Raw genomic sequence first — 22401 nt, forward strand, 5'->3', positions numbered from 1 at the left:
TCCTTTCTTCCAGTCAAGTTCCTCGCCTCCCTCTCCTGCAGCCAAATGATCTGGAGTGGAGTCCCCTCTGCTACAGCCATTTAGCATCCACAAAAAAAGGAAGCAGAGTAGCCTAAATCTGATTTAACAGGTGAGTGCTGAGGATTTCTGAGGTCATGTGATGTCAGTGACATCACCACTTACAGCCTGGAAGAGACCATGTGGGGCAGACCACCTGCAGCATGGTCTCCCATAGATGCAGCTCAGGTAAGGGAGGGTGGAAGAATGCTAGGCTCTTGGCTATGGCTACGACCATCCTTTAGGGTGTTGGGAGTGAGTAGCTGGGTGCGCTTGACCATCACCCTGCTTCAGGTAGCTAAGGAAACAGGGGTCAGCCAGTGTTGCTGTGCCTCTGCTTAGGAGCAGGCCCAGGCACAGCCGTTCCTTGTGGGGCTGCCCTCTCCCCATGGAGCAGGGGTGTCTAACCGTGGGCTATGCTAGAGCAGGGTGCAGCTGATGGTCTGAGCTTTCTGGACTCAGCCCTCTTCTAGATGGGGTGTGCCCTGTACAAAAATCCTTTCTATGCTGGCAGCTACTGGGCTGCAGCCTGGGTTGGGCCTCCCTCATTCTCAGCCCTCAGCTGGCTGGTCTCGGGGCAAGGAAGGAAATCTCTGCGCTCCACAGCTTGAGAGAGAGAGAGAGTGTGTGTGTGTGTGTGCGCGCGTGCACATGGGTGGCAGGTTTGTAGAAATTTTGGTGGTGCCCAGAACCCACCCCCCCAACTCCGCCCCCCACCTGTCTAAGGCTCTGGGAGGGAGTTTGCGGGGGGGAGGAGGTCTGGGGTGCAGGTCCTGGGCTGGGGATTAGGGTGCAGGAGAGGTGCAGGGTGCAGGCTCTGGGAGGGAGTTTGGGGGTAGGAGGGGGTGCAGAGGGAGGGCTCTGGCTGAGGATGAGGGGTTCATGATGCAGGAGGCGGCTCAGGGCTGGGGCAGAGGATTGGGTGTGGGGGGATGAGGGCTCTGGCTGGGGATGAGGGGTACATGATGCAGGAGGCGGCTCAGAGCTGGGGCAGAGGATTAGGGTGCGAGGGGATGAGGGGTTTGAGGCATTGGAGAGGCTCAGGACTAGGGCAGAAGGGTAAGGGCAGCCTGCCTGGCTATTAGCAGAGGTGGGCACTAGGACCCTGGGGCAGCAGACAGCAGTTGATGCTGGGAGCAGAGTGTAGTGTAGTAGGACACCACTCCGCGTAGGAATGTGCTACACCGGCAGCATAAGCAGGCACGGGAGAGGCGTGCACCCCTTTCTTTCAGGCAGGGATGTGGCAGGGCAGGGGGAGAGACGTGCGGGGGTGGCAGGCGAGGGCCGGGGGAGAGACCCAGCTCCAAATATTGGTGGAGCAGGGCCCCTAGCCCTGAATATTCCTGGAGCCCGGGCACCACAAAAGAAGATAACTCGTGTGTGTGCGCGCACGCTTGCATGTGTGCTTCCTGCCACCTGAACCAAGGGCTCTGCTGTGATGGGCACAGCCACCCAATCAGGGCATTGTTGGTGGGACCTTCCACCCAGACATTTCTGTGGGGATGGCAAGGGAGCCCATTACTGAGGTGATGGCAACAGGGGAAGACAAATGTGGGGTGTGTGAGAGTGAGAGTAGGAGCAGAAACAAGCTAACCTGAAGTAGTCGACGGGGGGCAGAGCCTTCAACTGCCTTATGTATAGATGTCCCCTACTAAAACCAGGACTCCAAGCAGGAGCCTGTTGGTTTGGGATGAGCAGGAGATGCTGGTTCAATTCCCAGCTCTGCCCCAGCCTTCCTATGGGATTTTGGGTAAGTCCCTCCGTCTCTGGGGCATGGGGCTAATGCTTCTTTTCTCCCACCACCTGCCTGAGCTCGCTCTCTCTCTGTGTTCATGCAGTCAGGGGCGGCAGGTTATATGGGCTCGTGGTGCCCAAGCACCAGGAATATTCAAGGCTGGGGGCTCTGCTCCACCAATATTTGGAGCTGGGTTTCTCCCAGGGCCCCCACTTCCCCTGCAGTACCCAGCCGAATGGGAGCCTCAGCTTGGTCCCCAATACAAATTAGCTTGATCCCAATAGAAATAATGCCATCAAAGCATCCCTCCCCAGTTGAGGCCTTGGTGGTGGTCAGATTGCATCTCTCTTGGGCTGGGGCATGGGAAATGCAGGCTCTGAATGCAAGGATGGGGGTGTCTGTCCATGGAGGTGGGAGTAGAGAAGTGGGTTCAGGGGATGAGTAGAGGGGTCACCAGCTGCTCCCTGAAAGGTGAGGGGAAAGGACTGTGTGGGTGTCTGCTCCCAGGCTGGGGCAATAGGGGTGTCTGGCCTGTGTAGGCCAGTGGAGAGCCAGCCCCTGTCAGGTTTTGTGGGGAAAGGGGAAGAAGTTAGAAGAATGCCCTCTCCCGGGAGGGTGGAAGCCCTGACCCCCCCCCCCAGACTGAGAAATAGGTGTCTGTCCGTTTGCTCCCAGGGAAGGGGCACGGGGGACTGGCTGGCTGCTATGGGGTCATCTGTCCATCTGTCCCCAGGGCTGGCTGCCAGGGGATTCTGTCCGTCTGTCCCCAGGGCTGTGGGGGTGGCTGGCTGCTATTGGGTCCTGTCTGTCCCCGGGAAGTGGGGGTGACTGGCTGTCGGGGGTCTGGTGTGTCGGTCCCGGGGTTGGGGGGGGTGGCTGGCTCCTGGGGGTCCTGAATGTTCCCTGGAGGGTGGGGGTGGCTGGGTGCTATGGGGTCCCCGGGACTGTGGGGGTGGCTGGCTGCTGGGGGATCCGGTCTGTCTGCCCCGGGAGTAGGTGGGGTGGCTGTCGGGGTCCTGTCTGTCTGCCCCTGGGACTGTGGAGGTGGCTGGCTGGCTGTTGGGGATCCTGTGTGTCTGCCCCGGGAGTCGGGGGTGGCTGTTGGGGATCCCATCTGTCTGCCCCTGGACTGTGGGGTGGCTGTCGGGGTCCCGTCTGTCTGCCCCGGGACTGTGGGGATGGCTGTCGGGGGATCCCATCTGTCTGTCCCTGGGACTGTGGGGTGGCTGTCGGGGGGATCCCGTCTGTCTGTCCCCGGGAGTGGGGGGGGGGGCTGGTGGGGGGATCCTGTCGGTCTGTCCCCGGGAGTGGGGGGGTGGCTGTCGGGGATCCTGTCTGTCTGTCCCCGGGAGTGGGGATCCGTCTGTCTGTCCCCGGGAGTGGGGGGGTGGCTGTCGGGGGGATCCCGTCTGTCTGTCCCCGGGAGTCGCGGGGTGGCTGTCGGGGGGATCCCGTCTGTCTGTCCCCGGGCGGTGGGAAGCGAAAGCCGCTGGGATCCGGGGCGGGAGCGGGAAGTTGCGAAAGCGGCAGGCAGCAGATCGCGAACCATGGCCACGGCCACGACCGGGGTGGCTGTCGGGGATCCCGTCTGTCTGTCCCCGACCTGGAGGCGGTGCCGCTGGTGGCGCTGAACTTCTCGGTGCGGCGGCGGCTCGGGCTCTACCTCAACCCGCGCGCCCCGGTGGCCGCCGACTGGACGGCGCTGGCCGAGGAGCTGGGCTACGAGTACCTGGAGATCAAGCACCTGGAGGCGCAGCCCGACCCCACCGCCCGCCTGCTGGAGGACTGGCAGGGCCGCTGCCCCGGCGGCGCCACCGTGGGCCGCCTGCTGGCGCTGCTGCGGGCCCTGGGCCGCCACGACGTCCTGGCCGACCTGGGCGCCCGCATCGGTGAGAGCCGGGAACTGGGGCCGGGCCCCGCTCGCTAGGCCCCGGCGCTTCCTCCGGGGTCCGGCTCCGCCCGGCTCCTCCCCTGCGCCCCTTATTGCCGCCCCCCCCGCCGAGCCCGGCGCCAGCCCCAGATCGCGAACCATGGCCACGGCCACGCAGCCCTCGTGTGTCCGGCTCCGCCCTGCTCCCCCGCTGCCCCCGACCTGGCGCCAGAGCTGCTGCCGCTGGTGGCGCTGCAGCCCTCGTGTGCGGCGGCGGCTCCTGGGCCCCTATTGCCAACCCGCGCGCCCCGGTGGCCCCCAGCCGACTGGACGGCGCTGGCCGAGCTGCTGCCTGGCCACGAGTACCTGGAGATCAAGCCCTTCCTGTGCGCAGCCCTGACCCCACCGCCCGCCTGCTGGAGGACTGGCGCCAGCCCCAGCCGCTGCCTGGCCAGGGGCGCCCGCAGCCGCCTGCTGGCGCTGCTGCGGCCCTGGGCCGCCACGACGTCCTGGCCGACCTGGGCGCCCGCATCGGTGAGCCGAACCCAGGGGCCAGGCCCCAGCTGCTGCCTGGCCAGGGGGCACCCGCAGCCCCTCGTGTGTCCGGCTCCGCCCGGCTCCTCCCCTGCGCCCCTTATTGCCGCCCCCCGAGCCGAGCCCGGCGCCAGCCCCCCAGCTGCTGCCTGGCCAGGGGGCGCCCGCAGCCCCTCGTGTGTCCGGCTCCTCCCCTGAGCCCCCTATTGCCACCCCCGCCCCGTGCTGCCCCCCAGCCGAACCCAGCGCCAGCTCCCCAGCTGCTGCCTGGCCAGGGGGCACCCGCAGCCCCTCGTGTGTCCTGCTCTGCCCAGCTCCTCCCCTGCGCCCCTTATTGCCACACACCCCCAGCCGAGCCCGGCGCCAGCTCCCCTGCTGCTGCCTGGCCAGGGGGTACCTGCGGCCCTTCCTGTGTCCGTCTCCGCCCTGCTCCTCCCCGCTGCCCCCCGAGCTGAGCCTGGCGCCAGCCCCCCAACTGCTGCCTGGCCAGGGGGCGCCCGCAGCCCCTCGTGTGTCCGGCTCTGCCCTGCTCCTCCCTGCTCCTTGCCACCCCTATGCTGCCCTGAGCTGAGCCTGGCGCCAGCCCCCCAACTGCTGCCTGGCCAGGGGGCGCCCGCAGCCCCTCGTGTGTCCGGCTCTGCCCGGCTCCTCCCCTGTGCCCCCTATTGCCACCCCCGCCCCGGGCTGCCCCTGAGCCGAGCCCGGCGCCAGCCCCCCAGCCGTTGCCTGGCCAGGGGGTGCCCGCAGCCCCTCCTGTGTCCAGCTCTGCCCCTAGATGCGGGGCAGACTCGAGTATGGTCCCCCCTGTTTGACAGCTGCTCTAGGCTCCTGGCGCTGGACTCCTCCCCGGGCCTGGCAGGTCGCTGTAGGAGCTTGGGTGGCTTGTAAGTTGGGTGTCCAGACAGCAAATGTGAAAAATCAGGACAGGGGTGGGGGGTAATAGCCTAGAACCTATATAAGAAAAAGACCCAAAATCGGGACTGCCCCTATAAAATCGGGACATCTGGTCACCCTACTTGTAAAAGACGAGAGTGGCCTTTGGCACAGCCCTTGGAGGGCAGAGGCTGTGCACTTTGATGGGGTACAGTTCAGACTGATCGCTGGATGACAGTTTAAATAGGTTCTGGTTACATTATAGGATACCTGCTTCATGGGCTGTACAGAAACAAAAGCACCCTGGAAGCAATTATAATGCACCCCTCTCCCCCCTAGAGAACGACTGAATAATTTAGTTTCTCTTGGGGCTGGGGCAGGAGCTGTTCAATCTGCAGAGACAACTGGAAAAAGAAAGTTCTGCGAGTTTTGGTTTGGTTTTCCCCCTGAAATCCAGCATTAGTCAATGTTAAATCTCTGATGTAAGCATGGCTAGGTTTTGAGTGTGAACTGCTAATCTGAGGTGAGTTTAGTTTCGCAGTTCTTGGTGGCTGACTTTCTTTATAGCCTTGTCATCATTTTGAGATTTGCTAGTTAATTTCAAAGCCTGATAGGTTTAAGAGTCACTGTCAGCTTGTTTAGGTCCTGAAATTTAACTTGGTTTGAGAAGGCTAAAGCCTATGTGGCATCTGTAGAGAATTATAAAGAATACAGGGATACAGCAAAAAATGCAGTTTTCTCTAGGAAAATCATTTTTGGGGCCTAACCATCATTTGAGTGGAATGCTTTTTGTTTTGCTTGTTGCCGTTCTCCTCTGAAAACTGATATTGCAGCGTTACGTATTCATTGTGCTTCTCTGATCTTTTTCATAGCAAACTTGCTCAGTTTTCAATGGGAAAGAGAGACCCTCATATTTTTGCTATTTACCAGCCCTGCAAATTCACCCTCCATCCTTTTTGTCTTGCGTGTGATCTCTAGTGATATAAATCCTGCAGGTCAAACGATGCCTTTGGCAACATTAGTCATGAGATGGTTTGCCCAGGTATCATGGAGGGCATGACCTGAAGGTAATGGGGTTGGACTGAGGGTCTGATTTGGCTAGCAGAACCTTTGTTTCTGGTGATGATCCATGGGATGGAGCCCAGCTTGACTGTCAGGCCTGGTCTACACGGGGTGGGGGGTGGGGGTCGATCTGAGATATGCAACTTCAGCTACGAGAATAGCATAGCTGAAGTCGATGTATCTTAGATCGACTTAGAATCACTTACTTCGCGTCCTCATGGTGCGGGATCGACGGCCGCCGCTCCCCCATTGACTTTGCTTCCGCCTCTTGCCGAGCTGGAGTTCAGCAGTCGACAGGAGAGCGACCAGGGATCGATTTATTGCGTCTACACTACATGCGATAAATCGATCTCCGATCGATCGCAGCCCACCAATCCTACAGGTAGTGTAGATGTACCCTCAGAGCCCAGCCTGAGTTTGTGGACCTGGCAGTTGTGTGAGGTGGGAATTATATTCAAACTGAGCAAACCTCAGGAGTCAGTGAGAAATAATAAATATGGAACCCCACAGAGCCATTTTTACAAAACATTATTTAAGATAGAACCACGCTTTACGGGAAGCCAAATGGCACTACCTGGAAATGAAGTTTTATCACCTAAATATTTCTGAGGTCACTTGACTCACAAGTAATGTTTGACACTGCGTGTCTACAAGCTGTACATTTGCTGGGTTACTGGTGGGGAAGTGAGAGCTCTCACTTCCTGTTACTTGCTGATGAGAAATCAAGATGGAGAATTTCACCGTTGCATCTTGCAAAACACCGAATAGATAAACCAGTGATCTAGTGTAGAGATTCTCACGGGTAGAGATTCCCACTGGGTCCCTCCTACTTACACATGTATTTTGAGGAACTTCTGCTGCCCTTTTTTTTTTTTTAAGGGACTTGTTATCAGTGTTATGCCTCATGCCTCAGTCTGTTTTTTCCCCTTTCATTTGAGGTCCATTACAAGGAGCAGAGACTTCTGGCTGGGTGAGAAGGTTTAAACTTACAACCCAAATGAAGTTAGCTGCACTTCAGATGCTCTTCATTCTGGCACTGGTGCTCTTAATTCAGGAGCTGACTTCTCAGTTCTTATTGCCACAGTAACACCTACAATTTTGTTCAGGAAGAGGCACCGAGTCTGAATCCCTTTCAAAAGGGAATAAAGAACCAAATGGTTTTAACTGAGAGGGACCTGAAAGTTGAGGAGGCTGCCAGCTGAGAGTCACATTGAGAAGTTTGCCTGGAGACTATAGCCTGGGTCTGATCCTGTGCTACTTACTGAGCACTCTAAACTCTCATGAAGGGAGATGATTGCCCTCAGGATCAGGTCCCTAACATGCATTTAAAAAATGGAGGACTGCAGCCACCCATATAGTTGGTACTGTAATTTGGGCTTTAAGCAGTGCTGCTTCTTGAGCCGAGTGGCCTGGTTGTGTTATATGTTGGGACTTAAGACTCTTTGTGAGGCACCTTTCCTATTACAGCACATAATTGATCCATAGCTAAGTCCCTTTGTTTTCAGTTTAAACTGATTTTTACTGAAAAATCACGGGCTTTACAAAAAGTATTAGTCATTTTTATCTGATTTTCACCCTACTGTTGTATCATTCAAATATTTAAAAAGCTTGTTTTATTAGGAAAATACAATACATTCCATGAGATCTATGTATTGCGATCACACAGTCTGTGTATATGCAAAGCTGCCCGTTGAAATAAGGCTTATATACTAGTCTTGAAAAGACAGATTATAAACCAACAGGCACGCACGCACACTCTGAAGTGTGCGCGCTTCTGAATGTACTGATGAATCTCATGCCCACCACATACATATTTCATGCTGTTAGTGGATAATGGTTTAAAGATTTGACACACGAAAATGGGAAGAAAAGGAAAATCTGTATCAGAATATGTTTCAGAGCACAAGGAAGTATTCAAAAATAAAAAAAATAAAAACAGAAAAGGATAAAGTTGAGTGTATGCGCTGCAAATGGTGTGGCCCAATTATTAAATGTAAATATTTATAGGCTAAGAGTTCTAAGTCTACACCAGTAAACTGTTTGTTCAAATAAAAAGTTTTATTTGGGACTTACAGATGTATTGTTTTCTTAAACTCAGAAGTGGCATTGTGTTTTGAGTCCTGTTTTAGCTCTGCAGCAAACCATTCATCAGAGCATTAATCTACTGAATACTTTTTTCCTCTGTCCTTCTGTCCACCAAAATAAACCCTGATATTTACCCATAAAAATTATTAATAGTTTTTGCACCAATTTCCACCTGTTTTGTTGTAGTAATAAACACCTATAAATTCCTGGGTGGGGGGGAATAAATCAAAACTGAAGGACCATATCCATAGCATAGAATTCCAAAGACTGCATTTGGTCTGTGGCATGCACTTCAGAACCAACCCCTTTCCATGCAGTCGGGGGGCCACTGTTCCATCCCAATCCATTATAGCAACAATATGCATCATCATTCCTAAAGAGGTGGTGTCTAGTCTAGCCTTAATCATAGAATATCAGGGTTGGAAGGGACCTTAGGAGGTCATCTAGTCCAACCCCCTGCTAAAAGCAGGACCAATCCCCAGACAGATTTTTGCCCCTGATCCCTAAATGGCCCCCTCAAGGATTGAGCTCACAAGCCTGGGTTTAGCAGTCTAATGCACAAACCACTGCGCTATCCCTCCCTTTCCAGGGCTGGTGATTCTGCCTCCCTTAGCAGCTTTTTCCATTGTCTGATTGTCCTTAGGGTTGTCAAGCTATTTATCTTGGTGTGTTTGTCCTAGATCTTCCCTGCAAAAGCCCATTACTTTTTGTTGCTTTCTTGCTGACTAGTGGCAAAAACTGATACTTGTCTGCTTAATAATTCATCTCCTTCAGTTGTCTTTTTTTCCCCTACCTGGAACATGCCCAGTTCATCTACCCTTTCCTCGTAGGGCTTATTTGTTTATACTTTTTGCTGCACTCCTTCAGCTTCCCTTATGCAGGCCATAATTCATTTCAAGATCAGAGCAATGTCATATGCCTTATATTGAGGTTATCTGCATAGACTGTATGGGGAATGGAACGCAGCCATTTCAGTTTGTGGGCTTCGGGCAGCCTCATCTAGTTGGTTTTGTTCTTATTGTTTCAGAGCCCTTGATGGTCACTTTGTGCCCTAATTTGCACATGACTCAAAGCAGAACTCTCTCAACATTTCCTAGTATGGAGACTGACCCATGCAAAACTACCCAAAACCATTAATCAGCCCAGGTTGACTGGAAAACCTCATCTCAATTTCAGTGAAATTGGCCTCAGTTTTGTATTTGTAACAAAGCGATGCGGGTTTTACCACGGCTGGGGTGTCATTCTGAAAGTTTTGCCTCAGTCGGAAGCTTTCACTCCTGGAGATGGATGGGCAAAAGGCTTAGCGCATGTTTGCGTCATTAATGGAATCATCTGAAGTGCTCAATAAGCGGGTATGGCCCTGAACAGACTAATGAGGAGAGAGCACTTGTTTTCATGAACCTGGTGTCAGAGCCTTGAATTAAATTCTGATAAGGAACTGGAAACCAGTCTAGAGAAATTCAGATCAGGCCTCTCACCGTATATTCCATTTATATAATATGGGGGGAAAACATATTTTTTAAAATGTTTGTTTGCCATCTCATGCACCCAAAGGGCTTATTTTCATCCAGTCCCTGGTACTTCCCCTCTACGCTCTCTGAATAGCTCTGATTTTTACTCTTGGTCTCTTTGGTTGTTTTTCTTTACCCTGCTACTATTTTAAAATATGTCATTACTTCCAGTAGATTCCCTTTCCTGCTATTTCCAGTCCCTCGGCGATTGTTCTCATCACAAAGACCAGCCTGTGCAACACACCAGCACAGCTAAGGTCCTGAGGTTTTTTTGTAACCCTCCAGTGAAAGGGTTGCATGATGTCTGATTAAAAATTATACATTAAAAAATAACACACAACAATATTTCAGATCAATTTGCTGTTCTCCATTTGTGCTTTTTGTTTGCATTTTGCACTTCCACTTGGGAAGTGGAAAAAACACTAGTCAGTTTTAGGGGTGTTTTTTTTTTCTAATAGTTTCAGATCTGTTTTTACTCACTGGGTCTCATGCACTAGTACAATGCTGCAATGGGTTGGTTGTATACACTACAGGGGAATTTAAAAAAACAAACAGTTACTATTTTCATTTAGATTGTTTCAAAAATAAAGTGTATGAACATATTTCTACTTGTAACAAACCTATATCCGCACAGGATTTCATGGGAACTTCATAGCAGCAGTGGATCAGAGTCCAGATCTTCCTGCTCTAGAAGAACATACTACCACAACTTGAGCTAAGGGAGATTCTCCACTGACAGTTAGTGTAATCAGCCCTATTCTGCTGTGGGTTTATCTAGAGTCTTATATGGCCTTCCTCACTGTAGTAGCTGAATGTCTGATTCTGCAACTGATCATCAATTCTGATTCCATCTTATAGAAGGATGATTTAGACCAGTGGTTCTCAAACTTTTTTTTCGTGGACCACTTGAAAATTGCTGAGGGTCTCGGCGGACCACTTAATGAGCTTTCCAAATGTTGTGTGTACCGTTAGCTAACTATTGTAAAGTGCTTTGGATAAAAGCGCTATATGTATATATATATATAAAAATAATTAACAATTTTATTTGTTCTACAAATAAAAGCACACAACTCATATATTTTAATATCAGTAGTCTTACCTTTCTAATGGGATGGATGTGCCCTCTCTCCTCCGCCGTGGCAGCCCCCGAACTGGGGCTGGGAAGGAAGGGGGGGTGTCTCTCCCCCGCCACACCAGCCACAGAGCTGGGAAGGAGAGGGGTCTCTCCCCCGCCACACCAGCCACAGAGCTGAGGCTGGGAAGGAGGTCCGGCAGCTGCAGTCCTGGAGCTGCGGAAAGACGCCTCTTTCTCTGGCCGCCGCAACACTGCAAGTCCCAAATTCCCCCCACCCCCTCTTCTCACTCCACTGCCCCCTCCCACCTACCCCCTATTTCCCCCCAAGGCCACCACCTCACCTTACACGTGCGTCTTCTCCAGGATCCAGGCACCTAATTAGAGCGCGGCTCCACTAATTAGGTGGGTGACCCTTCATTGTCTTGTGTGTGGCCGCCCAGGCGTGCACCTTAGAGGGAACTATCCAAGGACCACCTGAATGGAGCTTGTGGACCACTGTTTGAGAACCTCTGGTTTAGACAAATCCTGCATCTGGACAGAGGGTTAGACTAGATAACCCTTGTGGTCCCTTCTAACCCTATGATCCTTAGCTAGTGGTATACACATGTGCTAGTCCAGTGGTTCTCAAGGGAAGCCTCTGAGTGTGAACCCCCCCTTATAAATTAAAAACACTTTTTTAATATATTTAACACCATTATAAATGCTGGATGTAAAACGGGGTTTGGGGTGGAGGCTGGCAGCTCGTGACTCCCCATGTAATAACCTCGCGACTCCCTGAGGGGTCCCGACTCCCAGTTTGAGAACCCTTGTGCTAGTCAGTTCATTACATTTATTATTATTAGATTTTTATGAAGACTTCAAAAACCAAAACAAAACCCTCAAGCCTCTCAGCCCCTAGATTTTGGCCCCAAGCTACCTGATGGTGTTTCGTTAGGGACTCAAAATGAGCAACAATGAAAGGAGAACACGGAGATGTTAAAACCTATGGAGTCACCGCCCTGGTGATATTTGCATACATTGTATGTGCTATTCAGTAAGAATAACACCACCTAAATAACACCTTTTGTCCAGTCTCTCAGGGCATCCTATACACAACTAACACTCCGACATTAATTCACCTTAACGTTGTAAATCCCTTTAACTTTCACGTCAGAACGTTGCTGAAGGACTAGGGCGCTTTTTATATTTTGGTTAGTTACCTCTAAGCGAGTGCCTCTGTTTATTGAACCTCAGCAGCATGATCAGCATCAAATGAAGCTTTTGTGTCTCTTGCAGAGGAGGACTGTAAGAAGTACCTACAGAGGAAAGAGCAGCCTGTTCAGGTGCCAGCAGTAGACAGCAGTGTCCGGAAGACATTAGAGATGTCCGGCATCACTACTAGAGATGATCCTTATGGTAAATAGCCATAGATCTACTGATTTAATAGTGAATATACTGTGCTAGGGCTTGCCTTCTATGCAGTAGATCCCTGTGAGAAGTACTGAGCTCCAGTCACCTCCCTTCCTATCTGTGTCCTTCCCTCAACCTATGCATCTACATGACATCCTCACCAAGCAGGGAGATAGGATTGAAATATTCAGGGAGGGAAGAGGGGCAGTAGGGCAAACGTAAATGAGGGTAGAGAGTGGTAGTGCAATAAAGTATGTGGAACTCTGTGCTGCATGATATTGTGCCATCACCACTTTCTGTAAAAAGCTTTCATCTTGTCAGAGTTCATTGCAAGGATCTACATTTTCATTCATTTGTAAGGAGAACTTTTTAGGTGAGTGGGATCACGGAGCTCAGTTTACCAATTTAGGCCCAGAGCCTGGAGACAGAGCCACACAGTTTGAATCCTGTGGGGCTCGCCGCAGGTAAAAAGCTTCTGCCTGTGCGGATCTGATTTTAGTATTTGGGCCATAGAATGCTAATATTTTCCCTACCCCACTTGTAGGGCCTGATCCTTCACTACATTAATGTAGTTTTATTCTGGCGCAACTCTGCTGAAATCAGTGTTGCCATGCTGGTGTAAAACTGGAGCAACACAGTGGGAATCGAGCCAGTAGAGGTTGGACACCCAGTTGTGAAAAATTCTAGCCTTAAAATAAGGCACCTGAATCTGTGGTTGGGCACAAAATAAATAAATAAAGGCCTCAATGAGAGCTGTAGATGGCTAACTCAGTTAGGTCACTTATTCAAGTGTCTAACTTCTGATACCCAAGTTTGAAAATATTGACCAGTCGTCTACCCACTAGATTTATTTCTCATATAACTCTCTTTGTGGCACGTTTGTGTTTCCCAAATCTGAGGGCCTGCCTAATACTCTTGTAAATAGTGAGTGTAATGATGCTCCTAGGTGAACTGTCTGCAGGGACTGAGACTTAGATTTAGAAGCAGGAGACTCTACTGCCTGAACCAAACAACCAGATTCATTAGCCCAAAGCTGTAGCCGACTCAGAGTCATAAATCTCTATATGAGGATAAGCCACTAGAGGGGGACAGAGAGCCACACTGTGTTAATGTGGGTTATGTGAGGTTATGAATCAAAGGCTCCAGTACCTGAAAAGCGTGCATTTGTTGTATTCAGTTAATTTAATATCGTCTGCATACAATTCTGAATGGTTCCAGGGAACATACCAGAGCTGTTTGATGCCTTCATCTGTTACTGTCAAAAAGACATTAACTTTGTCCAAGAGATGATCAGAGAGCTGGAGCAAACGGAGTTCAAGCTGAAGCTGTGTGTGTTTGATCGGGATGTCCTGCCAGGATCGTGTGTGTGGTCCATCACTAGCGAGCTTATAGAGAGACGGTGAGTGAATGATGTCTGCGGGGGGGGCTGGCTGTAAGGAAAGTATTTGTTAGATTTTTCCAATGTAAGACTTTGGGGAAGCCAAAGGAGAATTGTCTCCTTGGGACCAGATTTTCCCTTTCCTATTGGAGAGCACGCAGGATGGGATAGAGAGGCAGGGATACTCCACAATGAAGTATTTGTGGAGTTTCCTATTTGCCATCTTCTCAAGAAGGAAGGGGTGAGGCGTCCCAAACCTGTGGCTCAAAGGACCCACAAGGAAGACCCCTCCTTATGGTACCACTGGTCTCTGCACTCACTTCTGCTGTTTGGATACCCTGTGGTTGCTCAAAGGTAGCTGTGAAGGGGGCCCAGAAGGAGATAAAACAGCTCCCAGCTGCATCAGCTCCCACCCAGCCAGATTTCCACACAGAAATCCAGTAGGTTTTCAAGAGACAGTGCTGTGGAGAGTCACTGTCTCCTTAGAGCCCTTTTCATAGAGGTCAAGGGGGAGTTGTACCACAGAGGGTTAACTCCCCCACCTCCCTCCTTATGCCCAGATGGGAGGAGATCTGTCTGGAGAGAGTCTCAGTGCCTCTGTGTGGGGGAGAATGCACCAGCACTAGTAGTTTTTTCTTTATCCAGTTGATTTTTCCACCCAATGGAACATTATGATGTCAATGATCTCTCTGAGCAGCTAACTTGTGCAGAGTGCAAGCACCTTGAGGCAGCCAGGGAATTCATAAGAGAGATCTGTCTTCTGCCCAAGACACTGGTGGTGCAGAGGGGAACTTATTCATGCTCAGTGAAAAAATAAACCGCTTCTTAGCTGTCCCAATAGCTACTTGTCTGGATTTCTGAAGGATCCTTTCAGACAGAGGGGGTTGTTATGGTAGCATCCCTAGGCTCCAGCCAGGATCAGGGCCCTATTGTGCAAGGCACTGTACAAATACACAGGCAGATGATGTCTGCTCTGAAGAACTTACCATGTAATGTAAGACAAGACATATCAGATGAGTGTGAGTGACGAGTAGAAGGAGGATGAAGCTAACAGTAATGAGGTCTTGTGGTTCTGTAGCTTACTGTTAGCTAATGCACAACTCGATGGTTCTAAATCATTGTAACACTTCTTTTAAAGTATACCTTAATATCAGTGATACCCACCTGATAGCATAGTATGAGATCATATTGTTAAAGACTGCATCATAATGCATTCGTACAAGGGGGCTGAATTAAGGATGCACAGGTGACCTTAATTGTAGCATTCCTTACTTCTGAGTACTGCAACCTCAATAATGTTCCTTTTACATAAATTTGTGGGTGTTATATATATACAGCTGTAAGTAAAGTAAAGTATCAAACACTTCAGATTTTATTGACATTAGAGCTGGAACACTGTTGCGGTTGCCTGTTTTCAGCAGAACAGTCCTATAAAATATATATTTTTCCAGCAAGCATGAAAAGCATCTCTCTTTCATTTAGTTAATAACCATTTTTTCCCCACTCTCGGTTTAATTCCAGGTGTAGGAAGATGGTGGTGGTTATTTCAGATGATTACCTAGACAGCAATGAATGTGATTTCCAGACCAAATTTGCTCTTAGCCTTTCCCCAGGTAAGAGAATGTAGATGGCCCGTTAAGGGTACATTTTCCCACGACAATGTATAGTCAGTGCTCTTAATTATTTGTATTACAGTAGCATCTAAAGGCCCCAGCTGAGATTGGTGCCCGTTGAGCAAGGCACTGTACAAATGCATAGTAACGGCTTGGCCACACAGCTGTTGAATCTACACTAGCTTGCTGTGCACTAACTTGCCAGGTGAACCCAGCTACCACACACTAAAAGATCTGTAGGGAGCTTTGCTGTTCTCCCATTTCAAACAGCGCTACATCAAAGTGCACTGTGGATCTTTTACACAGCGGCAGGGTCCATCTGCCGAGTCAGTGCGTAGCAAACTAGTGTGCTGTAGATTCACATCCTGGCTTGCCGCACACTAACTCACTGTGTGGACAGGCCCTAAAAAGGAGACAGTCCCTGCCGAGAATAGCTGGAAAAGACATGGGGGTGGGAAGGGCTGCAGAAGAGTAAAATGATTTGCCAAGGGCAGAGCCAGGAATAGAACCTAGATCTCCTGAATCCTAGCCCAGTGCCGTAGCCACTTAGCACATCGTCTCGTGTGTGGAAAACCTTCCCCATGGCTAGTGCTGGCCCAGTATTCAGTGCCCTCCACTAAAGGAAAAGAAAGGGATTTCACTCAGACCAAAGGATGTCATTCTTGCGAGTGATTACTGCTTCCTTGAGGGGCAATCAGAAGGGTGGGAGTCTGATCCTCTGCAGACACTGGTAGAATGATTGCTTGCTGCCCTTTAATTACCAGTGGGGGCTGCAACCTATAGTTCTGAGGGAAGTATGCACATAGAAAAGGAAATGGAAGTAACCTAGGAAGGCCTGTAGATCTGGAGGAAGTGGTTTAGGATCAATCTACCCATTGTTTTTTGGTTACTCGAGTATCTTTTTAGATCCGCAGCTGCGTCTGGATATCCCTACAGCACAGGTTGCCAAGAGTGAATCCTTCCAGTGGCATATGGCCAGGAGGTTGTGGCATGTTGAATAATGAAATGGAGCGCGCTTATCAAATTGGTGATAACGCCAAGTTGGGAGGGGTTGCAAGCACTTAGGGGGACAGGACTAGAATTCAAAATGATCTTGACTAATTGGAGAGTTGGTCTCAAATCCACAAGATGAAATTCAGTAAAGATAAGTGCAAAGTACTTCACTTAAGAAGGAAAAATCAGATGTGAAGCTACCAGAGCCGGCTCCAGGCACCAGCTCAGCAAGCAGGTGCTTGGGGCGGCCAAGGGGAAGGGGCGGCATGTCGAGCTCTTCGGCGGCAATTCAGTGGCGGGTCCTTCGGTCCCTCTCAGAGGGAAGGACCTGCCGCTGAAGAAGAAAGCGGCGCGGTGGAGCTATGGCCAAAGTACCGCCAATCGCGATTTTTTTTTTCCTCCTCCTCCGCCACTTGGGGCAGCAAAAAGCCTGGAGCCGGCCCTGGAAGCTACCAAATGGGGAATAACTGGCTAGGGGGGTCATACTACAGAAAAGGGTCTGGGGGTTATAGTGGATCCTATTGAATATAAGTCAGTGTGGTGCAGTTGTGAAAAAGGCTAACACCATTCTTGAGTTTATTAACAGAAGTGTCGTGTGTAAGACACGGGAGGTAATTGTCTCGCTCTGTTTGGCACTGGTGAGGCCTCGGCTGGAGTACTGTGTCCAGTTCTGGGCGCCACACTTTAAGAAAGGTGTGGACAAAGTGGAAGGGGAGCAACAAAAATGACAAAAGGTTTAGTAAACCTGACCTATGAGGAAAGATTAAAACACTGGGCATGTCTTGAGAAAAGATGAATGAGGGGGGCCTGATGACAGTCTTCAAATATGTTAAGGGGTCTTATAAAAAGGACAGGGATCAATTGTTCTCCATGTCCACTGAAGGAAGGACAAGAAGTAATGGGCTTAATCTACAGCAAGGGAGATTTAGATTAGCTATTAGGAAAAACTGTCTAACTATAAAGGCAGTTAAGCTCTCAAACAGGCTTCCAAAGGAGGTTGTGGAATACCCATCATGGGAGGTTTTTAAGAACATATTAGACAAACACCTGTCAGGGATGGTCTAGGTTTACTTAGCCCTGCCTAAGTGAAGGGGGTTGGACTTGATGGCCTCTCAAGTCCTCTCACTTCCACCCCTACATTCTACGTTCTTTCAGAGGTGGACTTCACCACAGTTCTCCATGCCTTCATCACTGGCAGATTGGATGAATCCAGTCTGCTCAGTCGGGGCTGTCCCTGTACTTCTCAAACTTCAGCTGGTGCAGAATGTTGTGCGTCTCGCATGGAACGCAGCACACCCGTGCCCCCGACACTGCACTAGTTGCCAGTTGGGTTTTTTGGTGCAGTTCATGGTACTGACTTATAAAGCCCTTCAAGGTTTGACGTGTGTATGTTGTAAGTGTCACCTGTTCGGGGAGATTTGAGCTGCATGTTCCTGTAAGCGTTTGGCTGGGGGAAAGGGTCTTCGTCTCTGGAACGTGCTGTCCTGGAGCAGGGCCTATTGAGTTACACTGGTGTAGCTGAGATCAGGATCAGGCCTAGGTAGACGGTCCCGTATGTGTGCTGCTGCTTTCACTCTATGGGGGGTGGAGAGAATGGATTTATGGGTACGATGCAACTTTCTTTACCCACATGCCTGTGTGGACTGTTTTTCAGGTGCTCGCCAGAAACGACTGATTCCAGTCAAGTGCAGGTCCATGAAGAACGAGTTTCCAAGCATCTTGAGGTTCATTACAGTCTGTGACTACACTAATCCCTGCACCAAAAAGTGGTTCTGGATAAGACTGGCAAAATCTCTCTTGCTTCCATGAGGCAAAGCTACATGAGCCAGGTGCCTTTTGATCCAGCACAGCTGTGCCTTCAGGAAAAAAAGAAACTCTAACTTCCAGGTGTCGTTTGTACAGTCTTTCAAAATGCCAGAACTTTGATCCTTGCAATATTGTGCCTGGGGCCTCCAACAGACACACAGGTGTTATCTGAAGGGGGGGCTTAATTGCATTACATGGGGAGTTACTTGCAGTACAGCGGCCATAATGCACTTCTCCAGGTGGGTAACTTTCAATGACCAAAGCCACAAACCGTAGATGTTGTATACAAATTTTATATGGTTTTAAACACCGTTACATGGCTCCCATAATGGTATCTGGGCATTGTCAGGAGAATCGTTTCTCTCTTTAATCCCTGGTGAAATCTGATTGCTGACTTGTGTGAAATGAGTTCGGGGGTCTCAGTGTGGTTTCTAGTGGACAAATGCCATGAAAATCATTGATACTGGCACCCTGGTTGGTAGAGAGGCCAAGGATTGAACTACCCTTTTGTTCCCTAGAGGCAACCCCTCCAGATCCAGGTTGTAGCACGCTGGAAGGGCAGTTTCCATTGTACCTGCTCTCTAGCTATACGGAGGACTTCAATCTCCAGGACTCTCTTTGTATTTAATGAGCATCAAATTTACTTAAACAATGTTTAAGTATCTAAAAGAAATTAACCGATCTCCCATTATTTTTAGCAATATCTGACTCTTGAGAAATGACTGAAGTGAGTTTATTTTCTGTTTAATATTTTTTTCTCAATTTTGGTCTTTTAAAACATTTTAGGTCCTAGTCCAACCTGTTCAGAGAGTTAGTTACTCATGTAACTCCTCTATGGCTGACATCCTCTGAAACAGCCTTCTGACCTTGACCAATGATTGGTTCTTCGTTAAAAGCAAAAGCCATAGAGAACCTCATACTAAATAATGAGGGTACTGCTTGTAGCACGTATGTCTGTCCGTCTGTGCCCATGTCCCATTTAGCTAAGTGATCGCTCTTACATCAGCACTGGGAAATCATAGATCCTATAATGTTTACAACAGATCATTCTCACGTCGATGGCTCAGTCTTGGATTTGTATTGCAGGATTGAACCCTTAACACACAAGGTGCTGAATATCTTCAGCTTCCATTGACTTGAATGGGAGAATTGAGCTGAGAACTTTCTAGGAGCAGCTGAGAACTTTCTAGGAGCAGCCCCTAAATCATTTGGCTTCTAAGAATCTCGCAGAACAGACTGGCTTTAGAATGTCCCGGTACCAAAAGGATAAGTGTCTGACAAAGCGTGCCTCACATTAAAGATCAGACCTACTTAAAAACAAATAGTAATGTTGGTTTAATATGAACATGGTATATTTTAATTAATATATTATGATACTGTGATTAATTAATCGATATACTTTAAATCTAAAAGAATCCCCGGTTGCTTGCATGAGTGAGGTTAGGAGCAGCACTGTTGTTGCTGTAGTTGTATGCATCATGTGGATCAGAGGCTCTGTATGATCCAGCCCTTATGGAAACTTGTGTGGGGTTGGTTTTTTTTGTTTTTTCCCCCAAAGGTGACACTTTTAAAATAACCTGTCAAGGTCTCAAACAGGGTTTTGGTAAATGTTTACTTTCCAAAGCGATGTGGTTTTCCTGTGCCTACGTGTCTGTATTTGCTGCATGTTGGTTCATTCCTTCAGCCACTGATTTGCTATTGATTTTACTGCTTAACGTGAGTTACTCATGTACATTTTCAAACAGTAGCCGATCATCCGTTTCTTGACTATTCGTTGCAATATTTACTGTGTTGAATTCTTCTGTTTGAAATGTCTGTGTCTGTGTGTCTTTAAAGGACATTAATGTCTACTCATAAGATGTTGCTATATTTTTTACCAACTTCTTTTTGCCCACTAGGTCTCTTGTCATAGACAAGCCAACCCTATTGCTGTGAACCTCAGTTAACTGAAGCTTGTTAATGCTCCTAGCATCAGTGCTGGGGAACACTTTTGGGTGGGCCTGTAAAACACGCTTTTCTCCATCTCTCCCATTAACATAACGGTCTCCACCACTTTAATGAGATCACCCTGCACAGGTCTGTCCTGAGGATGTTGTGGGAAGTAGTGAGAGAACTCTGGGGAAAACCCCAAACTTAACGGATCTAAATGGATATAAATGTATCTCCTGGTCCTCTTGTCCTCGGTGCAGAAGTGAAGCACAGCTGCTTATCTTGGGATTCCTGCATAGTTTCTAAATGTCAGTTATATAAATAACCTGGGGTTCTGAGGACTGCTAGGCCCTCAGCCATTGTAGGGAATTGGATTGGTTTTGTTTGCTGAATATTAGCACTTCCATAGTGTTTTACAACCATGAATACAGCAGCGGTGGGATTGAACCTGATACGTTTGGATCTAAAAACATGAGCTTCCGTTGAATGACTAGGTCTATTAACTCCAAAGGCTGTAGCAGAAACATGAAACTCTTCATGGTCCAGCCACTAGGGGGGTACAGTGAGCCACACTTACACACTTATACCTCCTAATCCCGCTGGCTGGCAGGGGAGAATTGTCCCCAGTTCACAGAGGGGAAACAGGCACAGAAAGTTTAACTGACTTAGCCAACATTGCACCTTGAGTCACTGGCAAAGCAAGGACTGGAACCCACATTCCCTAACTCCTAGTGTCCTGTTTTCAGCAGGAAATGTTTAGCACAGAGACTGAACTCTTTGGCAGAGACTATAATTTTACATGTTTGTACGGCACCATCTGTGGTGGGCCCTGATCTCTGGTTTGGGCCTATAGCTGCTACAGCAATGCAAATAATAAAATCATACTATATTGTCTTCATATTTACTAGGTGATTAAATGACAGCTGAATAGCTCTGCTCTCTGAATAGAGAAGATGCTGCTTTTGCAAGGAAAGAAACAGCAGCATCTTCATCATTACTAGTTCATCCAAACGTACCCGGATGAATTTACCATTCCAAATAACCATCAAAGACCTCATAGCTTGGACAAGATCATATTGTCACCTAATCTCTCTGTGCCTCGGTTTCTTCACCTCTCTGTCTCAGAAGAAAGCTGCTGTGCTTTATAAGTGCAAAATAGTGTTAGTGAATGGCATGTGCATGTTCTCAACTTTTTAAAATCAAGTTAAAAGTTCTGAAGTAGGCTAAAATAACTCTATTGGGGTTAGAAGTCGTAATCCCAGAAACATAAGGTCTGGCGGTTTAAAGAGTTACTTCTGTGATATACTGTAAGCCAGTGGTCCCCAAACGTTTTATGTCATGCTGGCCCTTATGTAATCTGTCCGTGCTCCTCCTGAGGGCTGGGAGCCAAGGCTGGGGCTGGAGCTGCAGATGGGGTCATGGCTGGGAGGGGAGCCAGGCCGTGGTCGGGGGTTGAAGCTGGGGCCTCTGGCTGGGGCCAGAGCTGGAGTGGAGGTGGAGGCAGAGCGTGGCTGGGTGGTGCTCCCTCCCAACCCTTGTGGGGGCTGGCCCGGGCCCCACTGCACCCCCTGAACGTTTCTCCATGCCCCCGTAAAGGGGCACGACTCACAGTTGGGGACTGCTGCTGTATGCTAAAGTAGTCTCAAGATCCTATGCACTTCTGAATGTCACAAATCTCTTCTGAGTGTGACATCTCCTTAAGTCATAAAATCTTATTTATTCCAAATGCAATTCAATTGCAACCGAGTGTTTCTCCCCCCTTCCGCCTCTTCCTGTGCAGAGGAATCTGTTTTTAAAAAACTACCCACAAATGATGTTGGTTGCATTGTATTTTTTTATCTCACTTTAAAACAATCCTAGCTGTGCTTGTTAATATCAAAACACTTATCTGTATATTTGCATTATTTTCTGTCCATTCTGATGTCCAGCTTTTGAAGGACATACGTGTTTTATATTCAACTGTTCCACTGGTTGGTTCTTTTTAAAAAGTTTTGCTACTTTTGAAATTGTGCCAAAAATAAAGACTGAAGAAAAGCAACAGGATTTGTGATCATGCTGTTTCTGTATCAGAGAACACCTGCCTTTATAAGGAAATGTGGTATTGGGAGATATTTACAGACAGGTTCTAGGCACATTATTTTTTTCAGAAATCAGCTATTCCTGGATTAAGCCTTTATAGATTCAGTCCTGTGTATTCGGCAGTGTATGGCTCACCACTGTGTCCCAGCAGGAATGCTACCAAGAAATTATGCTTCAGAGAGGTACAATTCCTCTCCAGGTCTCATTCTTCACTTGACAAGATGTAGCCCAGGGGTAGGCAACTATGGCACACGTGCCGAAGGCAGCACTCGAGCTGATTTTCAGTGGCACTCACACTGCCCGGGTCCTGGCCACCAGTCCGGGGGGCTCTGCATTTTAATTTAATTTTAAATGAAGCTTCTTAAACATTTTAAAAACCTTATTTACTTTACATACAACAATAGTTTAGTTA

General features: G+C 49.1%; 1 protein-coding gene across 2 annotated transcripts; it reads left to right on the forward strand.

The window, feature by feature from the left end:
* The first annotated feature begins 108 nt into the window (after positions 1-108).
* On the forward strand, positions 109-21948 carry MYD88 (MYD88 innate immune signal transduction adaptor). Of its 2 annotated transcripts, none has more exons than XM_039524360.1 (5): positions 109-130; positions 12078-12197; positions 13410-13590; positions 15091-15182; positions 17830-21948. In XM_039524360.1, exons 2-5 carry the CDS (start codon positions 12164-12166, stop codon positions 17982-17984), a joined length of 462 nt encoding a protein of 153 aa, XP_039380294.1. In that variant the 5' UTR covers positions 109-130; positions 12078-12163; the 3' UTR covers positions 17985-21948. The 2 variants fall into 2 exon arrangements, with proteins under 2 accessions (XP_039380294.1, XP_039380293.1); XM_039524359.1 differs by lacking the exon at positions 109-130 and adding an exon at positions 4135-4196.
* Positions 21949-22401: the final 453 nt, after the last annotated feature.

The sequence above is a fragment of the Mauremys reevesii genome, linkage group 2 (assembly GCF_016161935.1).
Source record: "Mauremys reevesii isolate NIE-2019 linkage group 2, ASM1616193v1, whole genome shotgun sequence".
Lineage (NCBI taxonomy): Eukaryota > Metazoa > Chordata > Testudines > Geoemydidae > Mauremys > Mauremys reevesii.

What these genes read in the sequence shown, in the direction of transcription:
- MYD88 (XM_039524360.1), top strand. Translation starts at nt 12,164, where the DNA reads ATGTCCGGCATCACTACTAGAGATGATCCTTATG. An exon ending in AGCGAGCTTATAGAGAGACG is followed by an intron (nt 13,591 to 15,090) that starts GTGAGTGAATGA and finishes GTTTAATTCCAG; the next exon opens with GTGTAGGAAGATGGTGGTGG. An exon ending in TGCTCTTAGCCTTTCCCCAG is followed by an intron (nt 15,183 to 17,829) that starts GTAAGAGAATGT and finishes ACTGTTTTTCAG; the next exon opens with GTGCTCGCCAGAAACGACTG.